This window comes from Salmo salar, chromosome 03 (assembly GCF_965601325.2).
Source record: "Salmo salar chromosome 03, fSalSal1, whole genome shotgun sequence".
NCBI lineage: Eukaryota > Metazoa > Chordata > Actinopteri > Salmoniformes > Salmonidae > Salmo > Salmo salar.
This window is the reverse complement of record NC_138293.1, coordinates 100,942,203-100,959,923: the sequence shown is the minus strand read 5'-3', so window position 1 is coordinate 100,959,923 and position 17,721 is coordinate 100,942,203. Positions and strand designations below refer to the sequence as shown.

The following is a 17,721-nucleotide window of genomic DNA, read 5'->3' as shown; positions in this document are numbered from 1 at the left end:
AGCCAGGTGTAAGGAGAGAGAAAAGGACCAAGCTTCATCTTTCAGTTAAAGGTAGGCTAAAATAAATAGAATTTTCACTAGACTGTAATAACCTCATCATATTTTACTAGTCGGCCAACAGTGGTTCATAGACCTACATTAAAACTAGACTAAACCAGTCATACAACAGTGGTTCATAGACCTACATTAAAACTAGACTAAACCAGTCATACAACAGTGGTTCATAGACCTACATTAAAACTAGACTAAACCAGTCATACAACAGTGGTTCATAGACCTACATTAAAACTAGACTAAACCAGTCATACAACAGTGGTTCATAGACCTACATTAAAACTAGACTAAACCAGTCATACAACAGTGGTTCATAGACCTACATTAAAACTAGAGTAAACCAGTCATACAACAGTGGTTCATAGACCTACATTAAAACTAGACTAAACCAGTCATACAACAGTGGTTCATAGACCTACATTAAAACTAGACTAAACCAGTCATACAACAGTGGTTCATAGACCTACATTAAAACTAGACTAAACCAGTCATACAACAGTGGTTCATAGACCTACATTAAAACTAGACTAAACCAGTCATACAACAGTGGTTCATTGACCTACATTAAAACTAGACTAAACCAGTCATACAACAGTGGTTCATAGACCTACATTAAAACTAGACTAAACCAGTCATACAACAGTGGTTCATAGACCTACATTAAAACTAGTCTATACCAGACAGTAGTTCATAGACCTACATTAGAACTAGTCTATACCAGTCAGTGGTTCATAGACCTACATTAAAACTATCAACCAAATAGTGTGGTGACTTCAATAGAACTTTGAGATTGATTCAATTGAATCAATGTGTCTATTTCTCCATTTACAGTGGTATAATTATGTGTCTATTTCTCCATTTACAGTGGTATAATCATGTCTTTCTCCATTTACAGTGGTATAATCATGTCTTTCTCCATTTACAGTGGTATAATCATGTCTTTCTCCATTTACAGTGGTATAATCATGTCTTTCTCCATTTACAGTGGTATAATCATGTCTTTCTCCATTTACAGTGGTATAATTATGTCAGATTTGTTTTTGGGCTGGTATTATACGCTTTTAAAATAGCACTTCCAGTTTGAAAGGGAATACTGGAAAATTGGTAGATTCTCAGGAAAATATTAAATCCTAACACACACACACACACACACACACACACACACACACACCTCCTCCAGGCAGCGGGCCTCTTCCTGTGCGTTCTCCCGTTTGAACTCCTCCAGAGGGTACTTCAGTTTAGGGAAGGGAGCGATCGGCCAATCAAATGACGGCACATCCAGCTTGTGGATGGCCTTGGAGTGCGTCGTTGCCAAGCAACCTGAAAACAGATCAGACATGGTGAGTTGTTGTTTTTAAGGAGTGGGGCAGTCCTACCCTCGTTCGAGCATCCTGATCCTGCGAGGTTACATTGTTACGCTACCGTAAAACTAAACGAGACCGCAGGATGGTGGATCTTAACTGACTTGCTTAGTTAAATAAAGGTTCAATAAAAAAATATAAAAACATCAGGATAGGGCAGTCCTCAGGATGGTGGATAGGGTAGGGAAGTCCTCAGGATGGTGGACCTGGAAGTCCTCAGAATGGTGGACCTGGAAGCCCTCAGAATGGTGGACCTGGAAGCCCTCAGAATGGTGGACCTGGAAGCCCTCAGAATGGTGGACCTGGAAGCCCTCAGAATGGTGGACCTGGAAGCCCTCAGAATGGTGGACCTGGAAGCCCTCAGAATGGTGGACCTGGAAGCCCTCAGAATGGTGGACCTGGAAGCCCTCAGAATGGTGGACCAGGAAGCCCTCAGAATGGTGGACCAGGAAGCCCCCAGAATGGTGGACCAGGAAGCCCCCAGAATGGTGGATAGAGCAGTCCTCAGAATGGTGGATAGAGCAGTCCTCAGAATGGTGGATCAGGATAGAGCAGTCCTCAGAATGGTGGATCAGGATAGAGCAGTCCTCAGAATGGTGGATCAGGATAGAGCTGTCCTCAGAATGGTGGATCAGGATAGAGCTGTCCTCAGAATGGTGGATCAGGATAGAGCTGTCCTCAGAATGGTGGATCAGGATAGAGCTGTCCTCAGAATGGTGGATCAGGATAGAGCTGTCCTCAGAATGGTGGATCAGGATAGAGCTGTCCTCAGAATGGTGGATCAGGATAGAGCTGTCCTCAGAATGGTGGATCAGGATAGAGCAGTCCTCAGAATGGTGGATCAGGATAGAGCTGTCCTCAGAATGGTGGATCAGGATAGAGCTGTCCTCAGAATGGTGGATCAGGATAGAGCTGTCCTCAGAATGGTGGATCAGGATAGAGCAGTCCTCAGAATGGTGGATCAGGATAGAGCAGTCCTCAGAATGGTGGATCAGGATAGAGCAGTCCTCAGAATGTCGACTGGCTCACATCTGGGTTATGTGGAGCTGTCAGTCTTTGTCAGGCTTAAGGCTTTTCAGGAGCCTGTTGATGTCCTTGGGGTTTGAATGGGTCTCGATAGAGCAGCTAGAGGAAAACTCCATACATGGAGCAAGAGTCTTTTGCATCTTGTAGGTGGCATTTCTGTGCAAAAGCCTCACAGAACACTTCTGCTCTGTCCCATGCAGTGAGGTGTGTTACGTCGTGGTGTATGATGACAGGGATATCAGAGTTAGCAGCTCTTCCAGAGAGGGAGTTGACAAGCCTCCACCATCTCTTGCTGCTTAGGGTGTTATCAGTGAGTTCCTTTGTGAGTTTGATATCACGGTTCCTTCTAGCTTGCTTCTCAGTCTGGTTGAATGTGTCTGGCCTGGGAAAACTTCTGCTTGTTGGCGGCATTTTCTTTTTTTAGCTGTTGGGGAAGAAAAAGCAACATTTCTTCATCCATGCTGCTCTCTTGGTCTTTCATCAAACCATACTTTTCCCCCAGGCTTTCTGGTGACAGTTCTGCTAGGGATGAATTGCTCCATGGCATCATGGGTGATGTCAGTGATCTAGTTATACATCTTCTCCGTATCTTCCTCAGAGAAGACTTTCTGCCAGTCAGTGGATGTGATAAAGCCTGGCATTCCCCAGTAGCTGGCTTTGTTGTATTGTCACACTTTCCTCTTGTAAGTATTGTCTCTGTATACAGGCAGATCAAGCTTTACTAGGACAGGGTTGTGGTCAGAGGTGCCCAGGTTGGTGAGTGTTGTAGACACAGTCGGAAGGTCAGTCATGATGTGGTCCAGGATTTGATCTCCTCTGGTTGGAGTAACCACAATCTGTTGTAGGCCTAAGCAGCTTGCAAGCTGTCGGGCCCAGCAACCAGCATGACAGTTGTTCGGCTACCCAGCCAGTCTTCATGGTGGACATTGAAGTCGCCCGCCAGCATGACAGTTGTTTGGCTACCCAGCCAGTCTTCATGGTGGACATTGAAGTCGCCCGCCAGCATGACAGAATGTGCACCAAACTCTGTCATTTTGGGTTTCAGTGTCTAGGTCTATAAAACAGCTCCTATGAGCAGCTTCTGGGAGTGTAAGGTGACTAGAAGACATGTCTTTTGGGTCTTTGTGGGTCTCATGGTGGATGGAGATTTCTTGCAACTGCAATGCTGATGAGTCAGGTCTGTTATTTTACTTTCATTCAACAATAAGACGTGTAATAATATTTAACCTTACTGACCCATTGTCCTGCCATGAAATCCACCCATAAACGACAGGATGCTGAGGTCTGGACAGCCAGGGCTCTGGGAGAGAGAGAACAAGGGAGAGAGGAGAGAGAGGGAGAACAAGGGAGAACAAGGGAGAGAGAGAGAATTAGAGTGAGAGAGTGTTTTTAGTGTGGCTACTAAAGAATAGTCAAGAGGAACGTGATGATGAACACCGGTCATGGCCTGCTCTGATTCTCCGCACCTTACACACACACACACACACACACACACACACACACACAGATTATACTGCTCAGTTTATACACTGCCCCTCATCCCCTCCTTCCCAAATACATGTGTAAATACTGGACTATAAATTGTTCCTTCCTGTATTATACTGATATTAAAATGTTTATTCTACTGAGACATTTACTTTATGTTCCTAGTCATATCTTTTAAAAGTTCTTATTGTTGTTGCATTGTCCAGAAGGAACCTGCCAGTAAGCATTTAATTGGACAATGTGTACCATGTGTATCCCGTACACACGACTAATAAAACAGATTTCACCCACCTGGTTGATCATACAGGAGCTCATGTCTTCATCAGAGGGGATGTTGTGGCCTCTCTCCTTATTCTGAGACAGACAGACAGACAGACAGACAGACAGACAGACAGACAGACAGACAGACAGACAGACAGACAGACAGACAGACAGACAGACAGACAGACAGACAGACAGACAGACAGACAGACAGACAGACAGACAGACAGACAGACTACTATGTTTCTATTGTGTCCAGTCGTATTCAATACATTTAGTAAATATATTGACTGTATAATATGTATTGTCTCAGCTAAACATGGTAGTGTTTCATCTATCTATCTATCTATATATATATATATATATATATATATATATATATATATATATATACACATACACACTACTCAAAAAAATAAAGGGAACATTAAAATAACACATCCTAGATCTGAATGAATGAAATAATCTTAAATACTTTTTGTCTTTACATAGTTGAATGTGCTGACAACAAAATCACACAAAAATAATCAATGGAAATCCAATTTATCAACCCATGGAGGTCTGGATTTGGAGTCACACTCAAAATTAAAGTGGAAAACCACACTACAGGCTGATCCAACTTTGATGTAATGTCCTTAAAACAAGTCAAAATGAGGCTCAGTAGTGTGTGTGGCCTCCACGTGCCTGTATGCCCTCCCTACAACGCCTGGGCATGCTCCTGATGAGGTGGCGGATAGTATCCTGAGGGATCTCCTCCCAGACCTGGACTAAAGCATCTGCCAACTCCTGGACAGTCTGTGGTGCAACGTGGCGTTGGTGGATGGAGCGAGACATGATGTCCCAGATGTGCTCAATTGGATTCAGGTCTGGGGAACGGGCGGGCCAGTCCATAGCATCAATGCCTTCCTCTTGCAGGAACTGCTGACACACTCCAGCCACATGAGGTCTAGCATTGTCTTGCATTAGGAGGAACCCAGGGCCAACCGCACCAGCATATGGTCTCACAAGGGGTCTGAGGATCTCATCTCGGTACCTAATGGCAGTCAGGCTACCTCTGGCGAGCACAGAGGGCTGTGCGGCCCCCCAAAGAAATTCCACCCCACACCATGACTGACCCACTGCCAAACTGGTCATGCTGGAGGATGTTGCAGGCAGCAGAACGTTCTCCACGGCGTCTCCAGACTCTGTCACGTCTGTCACGTGCTCAGTGTGAACCTGCTTTCATCTGTGAAGAGTACAGGGCGCCAGTGGCGAATTTGCCAATCTTGGTGTTCTCTGGCAAATGCCAAACGTCCTGCACGGTGTTGGGCTGTAAGCACAACCCCCACCTGTGGACGTCGGGCCCTCATACCACAGACACATGCACATTTGTGGCCTGCTGGAGGTCATTTTGCAGGGCTCTGGCAGTGCTCCTCCTGCTCCTCCTTGCACAAAGGCGGAGGTAGCGGTCCTGCTGCTGGGTTGTTGCCCTCCTACGGCCTCCTCCACGTCTCCTGATGTACTGGCCTGTCTCCTGGTAGCGCCTCCATGCTCTGGACACTACGCTGACAGACACAGCAAACCTTCTTGCCACAGCTCGCATTGATGTGCCATCCTGGATGAGCTGCACTACCTGAGCCACTTGTGTGGGTTGTAGACTCCGTCTCATGCTACCACTAGAGTGAAATCACCGCCAGCATTCAAAAGTGACCAAAACATCAGCCAGGAAGCATAGGAACTGAGAAGTGGTCTGTGGTCACCACCTGCAGAACCACTCCTTTATTGGGGGTGTCTTGCTAATTGTCTATAATTTCCACCTGTTGTCTATTCCATTTGTACAACAGCATGTGAAATTTATTGTCAATCAGTGTTGCTTCCTAAGTGGACAGTTTGATTTCACAGAAGTGTGATTGACTTGGAGTTACATTGTGTTGTTTAAGTGTTCCATTTATTTTTTTGAGCAGTGTATATTCTGCTTATACTGACTAGATATTGTGTATATAAATATATACACTGAGTGTACAAAACATTAAGAACACCTTCCTAATATTGAGTTGCACCTCCTTTTGCCCTCAGAACAGCCTCAATTGGTCGGGGCATGAACTCTACAAGGTGTTGAAAGCGTTCCACAGGGATGGATTCTGGCCCATGTTGACTCCAATGCTTCCCACAGTTGTGTCAAGTTGGCTGGATGTCCTTTGGGTGGTGGACCATTCTTGGTACACACAGGGAAACTGTTGAGTGTGAAAAACTCAGCAGCGTTGCAGTTCTTGACACAATCCGGTGCACCTGGCATCTACTGCCATATCCCGTTCAAAGGCACTTAAATCTTTTGTCTTGTCCTCTGAATAGCACACATACAATATCCATGTCTCAATTGTCTCAAGGCTTAAAAACACTTATTTAACCTGCCTCCTCCCCTTCATCTACACTGATTGAAGTGGATTTAACAAGTGACATCAATAAGGGATCATAGCTTTCACCTGGATTCACCTGGTCAGTCTATGTCATGTATAACACATGTATTACACCTGGTCAGGCTATGTCATGTATTACACCTGGTCAGTCTATGTCATGTATTACACCTGGTCAGTCTATGTCATGTATGTCATGCATAACACCTGGTCAATCTATGTCATGTATTACACCTGGTCAGTCTATGTCATGTATTACACCTGGTCAGTCTATGTCATGTATGTCATGCATAACACCTGGTCAATCTATGTCATGTATAACACCTGGTCAGTCTATGTCATGTATAACACCTGGTCAGTCAATGTCATGTATAACACCTGGTCAGTCTATGTCATGTATAACACCTGGTCAGTCTATGTCATGTATAACACCTGGTCAGTCTATGTCATGTATTACACCTGGTCAGTCTATGTCATGTATTACACCTGGTCAGTCTATGTCATGTATTACACCTGGTCAGTCTATGTCATGTATGTCATGCATAACACCTGGTCAATCTATGTCATGTATTACACCTGGTCAGTCTATGTCATGTATTACACCTGGTCAGTCTATGTCATGTATGTCATGCATAACACCTGGTCAATCTATGTCATGTATAACACCTATCTTATACATAGGTCAGTCTATGTCATGTATGCCATGTATAACACCTGGTCAGTCTATGTCATGTATGTCATGTATAACACCTGGTCAGTCTATGTCATGTATGTCATGTATAACACCTGGTCAGTCTATGTCATGTATGTCATGTATAACACCTGGTCAGTCTGTCACACTTTGTGAAATCAGCTGATGTAAAAAAGAGCTTTAGAAATATATTTGATTGAAAGAGCAGGTGTTCTTAATGTTTTGTACACTCAGTGTATGTACTCACTCTGTACCAGATGAACATGGCTTTATATGCATTCTCATTGGAGCAGGATCCACAGGCCATGGTCTGAACACGGCTCATACCACTAGGAGCAACCTGGACAGAGGAGAAAAGGAGAAGTGGGGAGGAGAGAGAAGGAGCATTTTGGATGGTATCCAGTCAGAAGGATTGCACAATCCACAAAATGGAGGAAGTCAGTCTACAGCGGTGGGGTCCAGCTAGAATCCCTTCACTAGTTAATTTCTGGTCTTTCAGTAAAGGATCCAGTGTATTCAACGTGTGTGTGGCACTCACTGAGAGAAGGCTTTCCGCCAGCTTTTCCGGAAAGTTCTCGGGTGGCATGATCCCAAGAGCTGGCCTGTTCACAAACGCACTCTGAGAGGAAGGGAGAAAGAGGTAAACATGGGGAACTAAGCAGGACTGTCAGATAAACCTGGGGAGAGATGTTCAACTCCAATGTCTTCTGATTGGTTTTCAATAACAGTTAGTGCTGAGAGATTCCATTTCGTTAGGTTTTTTCTGTGAGCTCATAGAGAGCAGTTACTTCGCAAGGTATCTCTACCTGAAAATACATGATCTAAGTGATTGATAGTTGGTATTCAGCAGTCATAAAGCCTTATTTACTATGAAGAAATACTAAAATAGTGATTTTGTCAGACAGCAGAGACAGCAGCTCTATAGAGATGAGATGATGACTTGGAATGAGATAATAAAGTCATCAAATTAAACTAATGTAATATACACAACAGCTGAAATATTCTATTAAAGTAAAGTGAATAAGTGATGGTTAATAAGTGATAAGCAGTAATGAACAGTCACTAGCATCATGGGACTTTTCTAAAAAATATATTCTGTGTTACAGCATTCAACCCACATAACGCATTCCCTCCCTCCCTCCCTCCCTCCCTCCCTCCCTCCCTCCCTCCCTCCCTCCCCTCCCTCCCTCCCTCCCTCCCTCCCTCCCTCCCTCCCTCCCTCCCTCCCTACCTACCTACCTACCATATTGTTGGGGTTGGACATCACTTTAATGAGTGAGGGATGGTTATATCCTGAAAGAGAAAAATTACAATTCGTGTTACCACTTCATTATAACTAAACCATTTTAACCCAATGGAGTCAAATACAAGCTATAACCTAACCAACTATTGTAGTGTAGAAGACTGATTCCCACTGATGTAGCATATGAAACACAACAGTGTTTGACTGTACTATCAGCCTTATATAAAGATCTGCATAGCAGTTCCAGTTCCCACCACTAGGGGCCAGTACGAGAAGATGGAACCCCTCAGACACCAGGGCCTGTTTCCACAAAGAGTCTCAAAGTAGGAGTGCTGATCTAGGATCTGTCTATCTCAGGGTTCTCCAACTCTGTTCCTGGAGAGGTACCCTCCTGAAACCTCTCCAGGAACAGATACCCTCCTGAAACCTCTCCAGGTAACAGATACCCTCCTGAAACCTCTCCATGTAACAGATAGCCTCTTGAAACCTCTCCAGGTAACAGATACCCTCCTGAAACCTCTCCAGGAACAGATACCCTCCTGAAACCTCTCCAGGAACAGATACCCTCCTGAAACCTCTCCAGGAACAGATACCCTCCTGAAACCTCTCCATGTAACAGATAGCCTCTTGAAACCTCTCCAGGTAACAGATACCCTCCTGAAACCTCTCCAGGAACAGATACCCTCCTGAAACCTCTCCAGGTAACAGATACCCTCCTGAAACCTCTCCAGGTAACAGATACCCTCCTGAAACCTCTCCAGGTAACAGATACCCTCCTGAAACCTCTCCAGGAACAGATACCCTCCTGAAACCTCTCCAGGAACAGATACCCTCCTGAAACCTCTCCAGGTAACAGATACCCTCCTGAAACCTCTCCAGGAACAGATACCCTCCTGAAACCTCTCCAGGTAACAGATACCCTCCTGAAACCTCTCCAGGAACAGATACCCTCCTGAAACCTCTCCAGGTAACAGATACCCTCCTGAAACCTCTCCAGGAACAGATACCCTCCTGAAACCTCTCCAGGTAACAGATACCCTCCTGAAACCTCTCCAGGTAACAGATACCCTCCTGAAACCTCTCCAGGTAACAGATAGCCTCCTGAAACCTCTCCAGGTAACAGATACCCTCCTGAAACCTCTCCAGGAACAGATACCCTCCTGAAACCTCTCCAGGTAACAGATACCCTCCTGAAACCTCTCCAGGAACAGATACCCTCCTGAAACCTCTCCAGGTAACAGATACCCTCCTGAAACCTCTCCAGGTAACAGATACCCTCCTGAAACCTCTCCAGGTAACAGATACCCTCCTGAAACCTCTCCAGGAACAGATACCCTCCTGAAACCTCTCCAGGAACAGATACCCTCCTGAAACCTCTCCAGGAACAGATACCCTCCTGAAACCTCTCCAGGTAACAGATACCCTCCTGAAACCTCTCCAGGTAACAGATACCCTCCTGAAACCTCTCCAGGTAACAGATACCCTCCTGAAACCTCTCCAGGAACAGATACCCTCCTGAAACCTCTCCAGGTAACAGATACCCTCCTGAAATCTCTCCAGGTAACAGATACCCTCCTGAAACCTCTCCAGGAACAGATACCCTCCTGAAACCTCTCCAGGTAACAGATACCCTCCTGAAACCTCTCCAGGTAACAGATACCCTCTTGAAACCTCTCCAGGTAACAGATACCCTCCTGAAACCTCTCCAGGAACAGATACCCTCCTGAAACCTCTCCAGGTAACAGATACCCTCCTGAAACCTCTCCAGGTAACAGATACCCTCCTGAAACCTCTCCAGGTAACAGATACCCTCCTGAAACCTCTCCAGGTAACAGATACCCTCCTGAAACCTCTCCAGGTAACAGATACCCTCCTGAAACCTCTCCAGGTAACAGATACCCTCCTGAAACCTCTCCAGGAACAGATACCCTCCTGAAACCTCTCCAGGAACAGATACCCTCCTGAAACCTCTCCAGGTAACAGATACCCTCCTGAAACCTCTCCAGGTAACAGATACCCTCCTGAAACCTCTCCAGGAACAGATACCCTCCTGAAACCTCTCCAGGAACAGATACCCTCCTGAAACCTCTCCAGGTAACAGATACCCTCCTGAAACCTCTCCAGGTAACAGATACCCTCCTGAAACCTCTCCAGGTAACAGATACCCTCCTGAAACCTCTCCAGGTAACAGATACCCTCCTGAAACCTCTCCAGGTAACAGATACCCTCCTGAAACCTCTCCAGGAACAGATACCCTCTTGAAACCTCTCCAGGTAACAGATACCCTCCTGAAACCTCTCCAGGAACAGATACCCTCCTGAAACCTCTCCAGGAACAGATACCCTCCTGAAACCTCTCCAGGTAACAGATACCCTCCTGAAACCTCTCCAGGTAACAGATACCCTCCTGAAACCTCTCCAGGTAACAGATACCCTCCTGAAACCTCTCCAGGTAACAGATACCCTCCTGAAACCTCTCCAGGAACAGATACCCTCCTGAAACCTCTCCAGGTAACAGATACCCTCCTGAAATCTCTCCAGGTAACAGATACCCTCCTGAAACCTCTCCAGGAACAGATACCCTCCTGAAACCTCTCCAGGTAACAGATACCCTCCTGAAACCTCTCCAGGTAACAGATACCCTCTTGAAACCTCTCCAGGTAACAGATACCCTCCTGAAACCTCTCCAGGAACAGATACCCTCCTGAAACCTCTCCAGGTAACAGATACCCTCCTGAAACCTCTCCAGGTAACAGATACCCTCCTGAAACCTCTCCAGGTAACAGATACCCTCCTGAAACCTCTCCAGGTAACAGATACCCTCCTGAAACCTCTCCAGGTAACAGATACCCTCCTGAAACCTCTCCAGGTAACAGATACCCTCCTGAAACCTCTCCAGGAACAGATACCCTCCTGAAACCTCTCCAGGAACAGATACCCTCCTGAAACCTCTCCAGGTAACAGATACCCTCCTGAAACCTCTCCAGGTAACAGATACCCTCCTGAAACCTCTCCAGGAACAGATACCCTCCTGAAACCTCTCCAGGAACAGATACCCTCCTGAAACCTCTCCAGGTAACAGATACCCTCCTGAAACCTCTCCAGGTAACAGATACCCTCCTGAAACCTCTCCAGGTAACAGATACCCTCCTGAAACCTCTCCAGGTAACAGATACCCTCCTGAAACCTCTCCAGGTAACAGATACCCTCCTGAAACCTCTCCAGGAACAGATACCCTCTTGAAACCTCTCCAGGTAACAGATACCCTCCTGAAACCTCTCCAGGAACAGATACCCTCCTGAAACCTCTCCAGGAACAGATACCCTCCTGAAACCTCTCCAGGAACAGATACCCTCCTGAAACCTCTCCAGGTAACAGATACCCTCCTGAAACCTCTCCAGGAACAGATAGCCTCCCGAAACCTCTCCAGGTAACAGATACCCTCCTGAAACCTCTCCAGGAACAGATAGCCTCCCGAAACAGGGTTGGAGAGCCCTGGTTGATATATTCTTAATGATCCTGGATCAGCAGTCTTACTCTGAGGCACTTTGTGGATACGGGCCCTGAAGTTATAGAGCCCCATCATCCTAACCTACCACTTCCCAACACACCTGGGTTCAAATACTATTTGATATTTTCCGAATTCCGCAGGGTTTTTGTATTTTTGAGCCATTCTATTGGTCCATTAAAGCCAGGCCACCGCAATCAAACGAAGAAAATGTATATAAAATAGTATTTGAACCCAGGTCAGTTAACACAAAGAATGTATAATCTGGGTGAAAAACATGTGGTTCTCTATGACAGCTGTTTTAGCCAGAAAAACTAGACAACATGACATGAGGATTTCAAGCTTAGTTTAGAGCGAGGCAGCAAGGCAGGTAATACCATGGTTGCTCATTGAAGGTTGTGATTGTGTGTGTGTGATTGTGTGTGTGTGTGGTGTGTACTTTGACGGAAAGTGCACCGGGTGTATAGCCAAGGGCTGTGTGTGTTTGGTCCAATACAGTGTGTGTGATCTCTGCCTCATGGCTTTATCTTAGTATTCCAGACCACTGTTACGCCTCAGAGAGAGACAGAGAGAAAGAACGAGAGGGAGAGAGAGAGAGAAATTGAGAGAGAGAAATTGAGAGAGCGAGAGAGAGAGAGCGAGAAAGGGAGAGAAATTGAGAGAGGCAGAGAAATTGAGAGAGACAGAAATTGAGAGAGACAGAAATTGAGAGAGGGAGAGAAATTGAGAGAGAGAGAGAGAGAAATTGAGAGAGAGAGAGAGAGAGACAGAGGGGTGGGGTTATAACAGGTCTTGTGATTATTTGAGAGGAAACTCAGACAGTGAATGAGAGGATTTATTTTAAATGGTTATGTAATTGCATTGGTCCAGGGCAGGGACCTGTGTGTGAGTGGCCTGTGACAGGGTGAGTCATTGACCTGTCTCCATGCAGTCTGTTAGACAGAAACTGATTGGATAATATTAATAATAAATACTGTCAAACGCCACCACAATGTCCTGTCCTGGTAAGCCTGGCCTCTGTGGCTGTGTGTGTGGGTCTATCTTCTGTGTGTATGTGTGTGTGCGTGCCTGTGTGTTAAACGCACCATCTCCCCTCTTATTAAGCTGTCGCTGAGTTGTCACAGCGAGTTTACATCAGGACATGCTTCTGGTAACCTTAGCAACCAGGGCTATGTGTTACTATGGCAGCATTAGTCCCTGAGAGAGAGAGAGAGAACACCATCACTTTATCACTAACCCTACTGTAGATCCCTGTCCTGTCTGACTGGACCACAACACTTTATCATTAACCCTACTGTAGATCACTGTCCTGTCTGACTGGACCACAACACTTTATCATTAACCCTACTGTAGATCCCTGTCCTGTCTGACTGGACCACAACACTTTATCATTAACCCTACTGTAGATCACTGTCCTGTCTGACTGGACCACAACACTTTATCATTAACCCTACTGTAGATCCCTGTCCTGTCTGACTGGACCACAACACTTTATCACTAACCCTACTGTAGATCACTGTCCTGTCTGACTGGACCACAACACTTTATCACTAACCCTACTGTAGATCACTGTCCTGTCTGACTGGACCACAACACTTTATCACTAACCCTACTGTAGATCACTGTCCTGTCTGACCACAACACTTTATCACTAACCCTACTGTAGATCACTGTCCTGTCTGACTGGACCACAACACTTTATCACTAACCCTACTGTAGATCACTGTCCTGTCTGACTGGACCACAACACTTTATCATTAACCCTACTGTAGATCCCTGTCCTGTCTGACTGGACCACAACACTTTATCACTAACCCATTGTAGATCCCTGTCCTGTCTGACTGGACCACAACACTTTATCACTAACCCTACTGTAGATCCCTGTCCTGTCTGACTGGACCACAACACTTTATCACTAACCCTACTGTAGATCCCTGTCCTGTCTGACTGGACCACAACACTTTACCACTAACCCTACTGTAGATCCCTGTCCTGTCTGACTGGACCACAACACTTTACCACTAACCCTACTGTAGATCCCTGTCCTGTCTGACTGGACCACAACACTTTATCACTAACCCTACTGTAGATCACTGTCCTGTCTGACTGGACCACAACACTTTATCATTAACCCTACTGTAGATCCCTGTCCTGTCTGACTGGACCACAACACTTTATCACTAACCCTACTGTAGATCACTGTCCTGTCTGACTGGACCACAACACTTTATCACTAACCCTACTGTAGATCACTGTCCTGTCTGACTGGACCACAACACTTTATCACTAACCCTACTGTAGATCACTGTCCTGTCTGACCACAACACTTTATCACTAACCCTACTGTAGATCACTGTCCTGTCTGACTGGACCACAACACTTTATCACTAACCCTACTGTAGATCACTGTCCTGTCTGACTGGACCACAACACTTTATCATTAACCCTACTGTAGATCACTGTCCTGTCTGACTGGACCACAACACTTTATCATTAACCCTACTGTAGATCCCTGTCCTGTCTGACTGGACCACAACACTTTATCACTAACCCATTGTAGATCCCTGTCCTGTCTGACTGGACCACAACACTTTATCACTAACCCTACTGTAGATCCCTGTCCTGTCTGACTGGACCACAACACTTTATCACTAACCCTACTGTAGATCCCTGTCCTGTCTGACTGGACCACAACACTTTACCACTAACCCTACTGTAGATCCCTGTCCTGTCTGACTGGACCACAACACTTTACCACTAACCCTACTGTAGATCACTGTCCTGTCTGACTGGACCACAACACTTTATCACTAACCATAACCAGTGGGGTAGTGGAGGGTAAACGCTGTTAAAAACATTTTTAATTTGGAGCAAGCAGTTACTCACCTACAGCAGAAAAATGCATTGAAAAAATACAGGCCGTTACTTGATTTACCATGAATAGGGAACAGAGTTGATGTTTACTACATCACTGGCCTTAACCAGCATGTAATCTGGTCCTCAACCTGCTAACTCCTACAGCATGTAATCTGGTCCTCAACCTGCTAACTCCTACTGCATGTAATCTGGTCCTCAACCTGCTAACTCCTACAGCATGTAATCTGGTCCTCAACCGGCTAACTCCTACTGCATGTAATCTGGTCCTCAACCTGCTAACTCCTACAGCATGTAATCTGGTCCTCAACCTGCTAACTCCTACTGCATGTAATCTGGTCCTCAACCTGCTAACTCCTACTGCATGTAATCTGGTCCTCAACCTGCTAACTCCTACAGCATGTAATCTGGTCCTCAACCTGCTAACTCCTACAGCATGTAATCTGGTCCTCAACCTGCTAACTCCTACAGCATGCAATCTGGTCCTCAACCTGCTAACTCCTACAGCATGTAATCTGGTCCTCAACCTGCTAACTCCTACAGCATCTATTGATATCTGTATTGTGCCAATGTTGCCGTTAGTTATATGATAACTATATATCTCCTTTAAATCTTAATCCACCTTCTCTCTGGGTAGAATGTACCTCTCCTGTTCTATTATAGTCCTAGTCAGAGAGATTCTCAACTAGAATAGCTACATTGTGTCCTTCCTCCACTTCCTGACAGTTCCCTTAGAACATTCTACAGTGATGTTATGAAACCTAAGTTAATAGGAGACATACTGTAGATACACATTTACATCATTAATGTCTACATGGAAATCCATCAGGAAAAAGTCAAATATGCCACACGCACGCACACACACACGCACGCACACAGTTATCCTCATAAACCAGATAGGACATGAATAAGTCAGTCCCTGAACAGATGGTTTCTCTCTCAGTCTCAGATAAGATGTCCAGAGTCCTAGAAACACTTCACACGCCCTAAATGGCTCCCTATTCCCTACATAGAGCTCTGGTCAAAAGTAGTGCACTATAAATGGCTCCCTATTCCCTACATAGCGCTCTGGTCAAAAGTAGTGCACTATAAATGGCTCCCTATTCCCTACATAGCGCTCTGGTCAAAAGTAGTGCACTATAAATGGCTCCCTATTCCCTACATAGCGCTCTGGTCAAAAGTAGTGCACTATAAATGGCTCCCTATTCCCTACATAGCGCTCTGGTCAAAAGTAGTGCACTATAAATGGCTCCCTATTCCCTACATAGCGCTCTGGTCAAAAGTAGTGCACCATAAATGGCTCCCTATTCCCTACATAGCGCTCTGGTCAAAAGTAGTGCACTATAAATGGCTCCCTATTCCCTACATAGTGCTCTGGTCAAAAGTAGTGCACTATAAAGGGAAAAGGGAGCCATTTGGGACACAAACACTATCAATCCATTAAAGTGCAGAGCAGCGTCCAGTCCTCCATTGACCTTCCCACATTTTGTTACGTTACAGCCTAATTCCAAAACTGGTTCAATATCTTTTCCCCCATCATTGATCTACACACATACCCCATAATGATAACCTGTTTTTACTTTAACTTTTTTTGCTAATTTATTATAAATAAAAAACTTAAAAATCACATTTACATAAGTTTTCAGACCCTTTACTCAGTACTTTGTTGAAGCACCTTTGGCAGCGATTACAGCCTTGAGTCTTCTTGGGTATGATGCTACAAGCTTGGCACACCTGTTTTTAGGGCGTTTCTCCCATTCTGCTCTGCTGATCCTCTCAAGCTCTGTCAGGTTGGATGGGGAGTGTTGCTACACAGCTATTTTCAGGTCTCTCCAGAGATGTTCGATCGGGTTCAAGTCCGGACTCTGGCTGGGTCACTCAAGGACATAAAGAGACTTGTCCCAAAGCCACTCCTGCATTGTCTTGGCTGTGTGCTTAGGGTCGTTGTCCTGTTGGAAGGTGAACCTTCGCCCCAGTCTGAGGTCCTGAGCGCTCTGGAACAGGTTTTCATCAAGGATCTCTCTGTACTTTGCTCCGTTCATCTTTGTCTCGATCGTGACGAGTCTATCAGTCCCTGGTGCTAAAAAACATCCTCATATCATGATGCTGCCACCACCATGCTTCACCGTAGGGATGGTGCCAGGTTTCCTCCAGATGTGATGCTTGGCATTCAGGCTAAGTTCAATCTTGGTTTCATCAGACCAGAGAATCTTGTTTCTCATGGTCTGAGAGTCTTTAGGTGCCTTTTGGCAAACTCCAAGCGGGCTGTCATGCGCCTTTTACTGACGAGTGGCTTCTGTCTGGTCACTCCACCATAAATGCCTGATTGGTGGAGTGCTGCAGACATGGTTCTCTCATCTCCACAGAGGAACTCTAGAGAGCTCTGTCAGAGTGACCATTGGGTTCTTGGTCACCTCCCTGACCAAGAACCCTGATTGCTCAGTTTGGCCCGGGCAGCCAGCTTGGTGGTTCCAAACTTCTTCCATTTAAGAATGGTGGAGGTCATTGTGATCTTGGGGACCTTCAATGCTGCAGAAATGTTTTGGTACCCTTCCCCAGATCTGTGCCTCCACACAATCCTGTCTCTGAGCTGGACAGACAATTCCTTCAACCTCATTGCTTGATTTTTGCTCTGACATGCACTGTCAACTGTGGGACCTTATATAGACAGGTGTGTGCCTTTCCAAATCATATCCAATCAATTGAATTTACCACAGGTGGACTCCAATCAAGTTGTAGAAACATCTCAAGGATGATCAATGGAAACAGGATGCACCTGAGCTCAATTTCTAGTCTCATAGCAAAGGGTCTGAATACTTACAGTGG

The 17,721-nt window shown here is 45.6% G+C and overlaps 1 protein-coding gene across 1 annotated transcript in view; it reads right to left on the bottom strand.

Annotated features, from left to right (window-relative positions):
* LOC106602007 (4-aminobutyrate aminotransferase, mitochondrial) overlaps positions 1-17,721 on the bottom strand; it is a 58,580-nt gene that overhangs the window by 10,754 nt on the left and 30,105 nt on the right. The window contains exons 6-11 of the mRNA XM_045715929.2: positions 8,515-8,564; positions 7,810-7,890; positions 7,519-7,611; positions 4,218-4,280; positions 3,678-3,741; positions 1,226-1,374 (exon numbers count right to left, since the gene is read on the bottom strand). Of these exons, the coding sequence (XP_045571885.1) occupies positions 1,226-1,374; positions 3,678-3,741; positions 4,218-4,280; positions 7,519-7,611; positions 7,810-7,890; positions 8,515-8,564 (500 nt within the window). The remainder of the gene's footprint in view (positions 1-1,225; positions 1,375-3,677; positions 3,742-4,217; positions 4,281-7,518; positions 7,612-7,809; positions 7,891-8,514; positions 8,565-17,721) is intronic.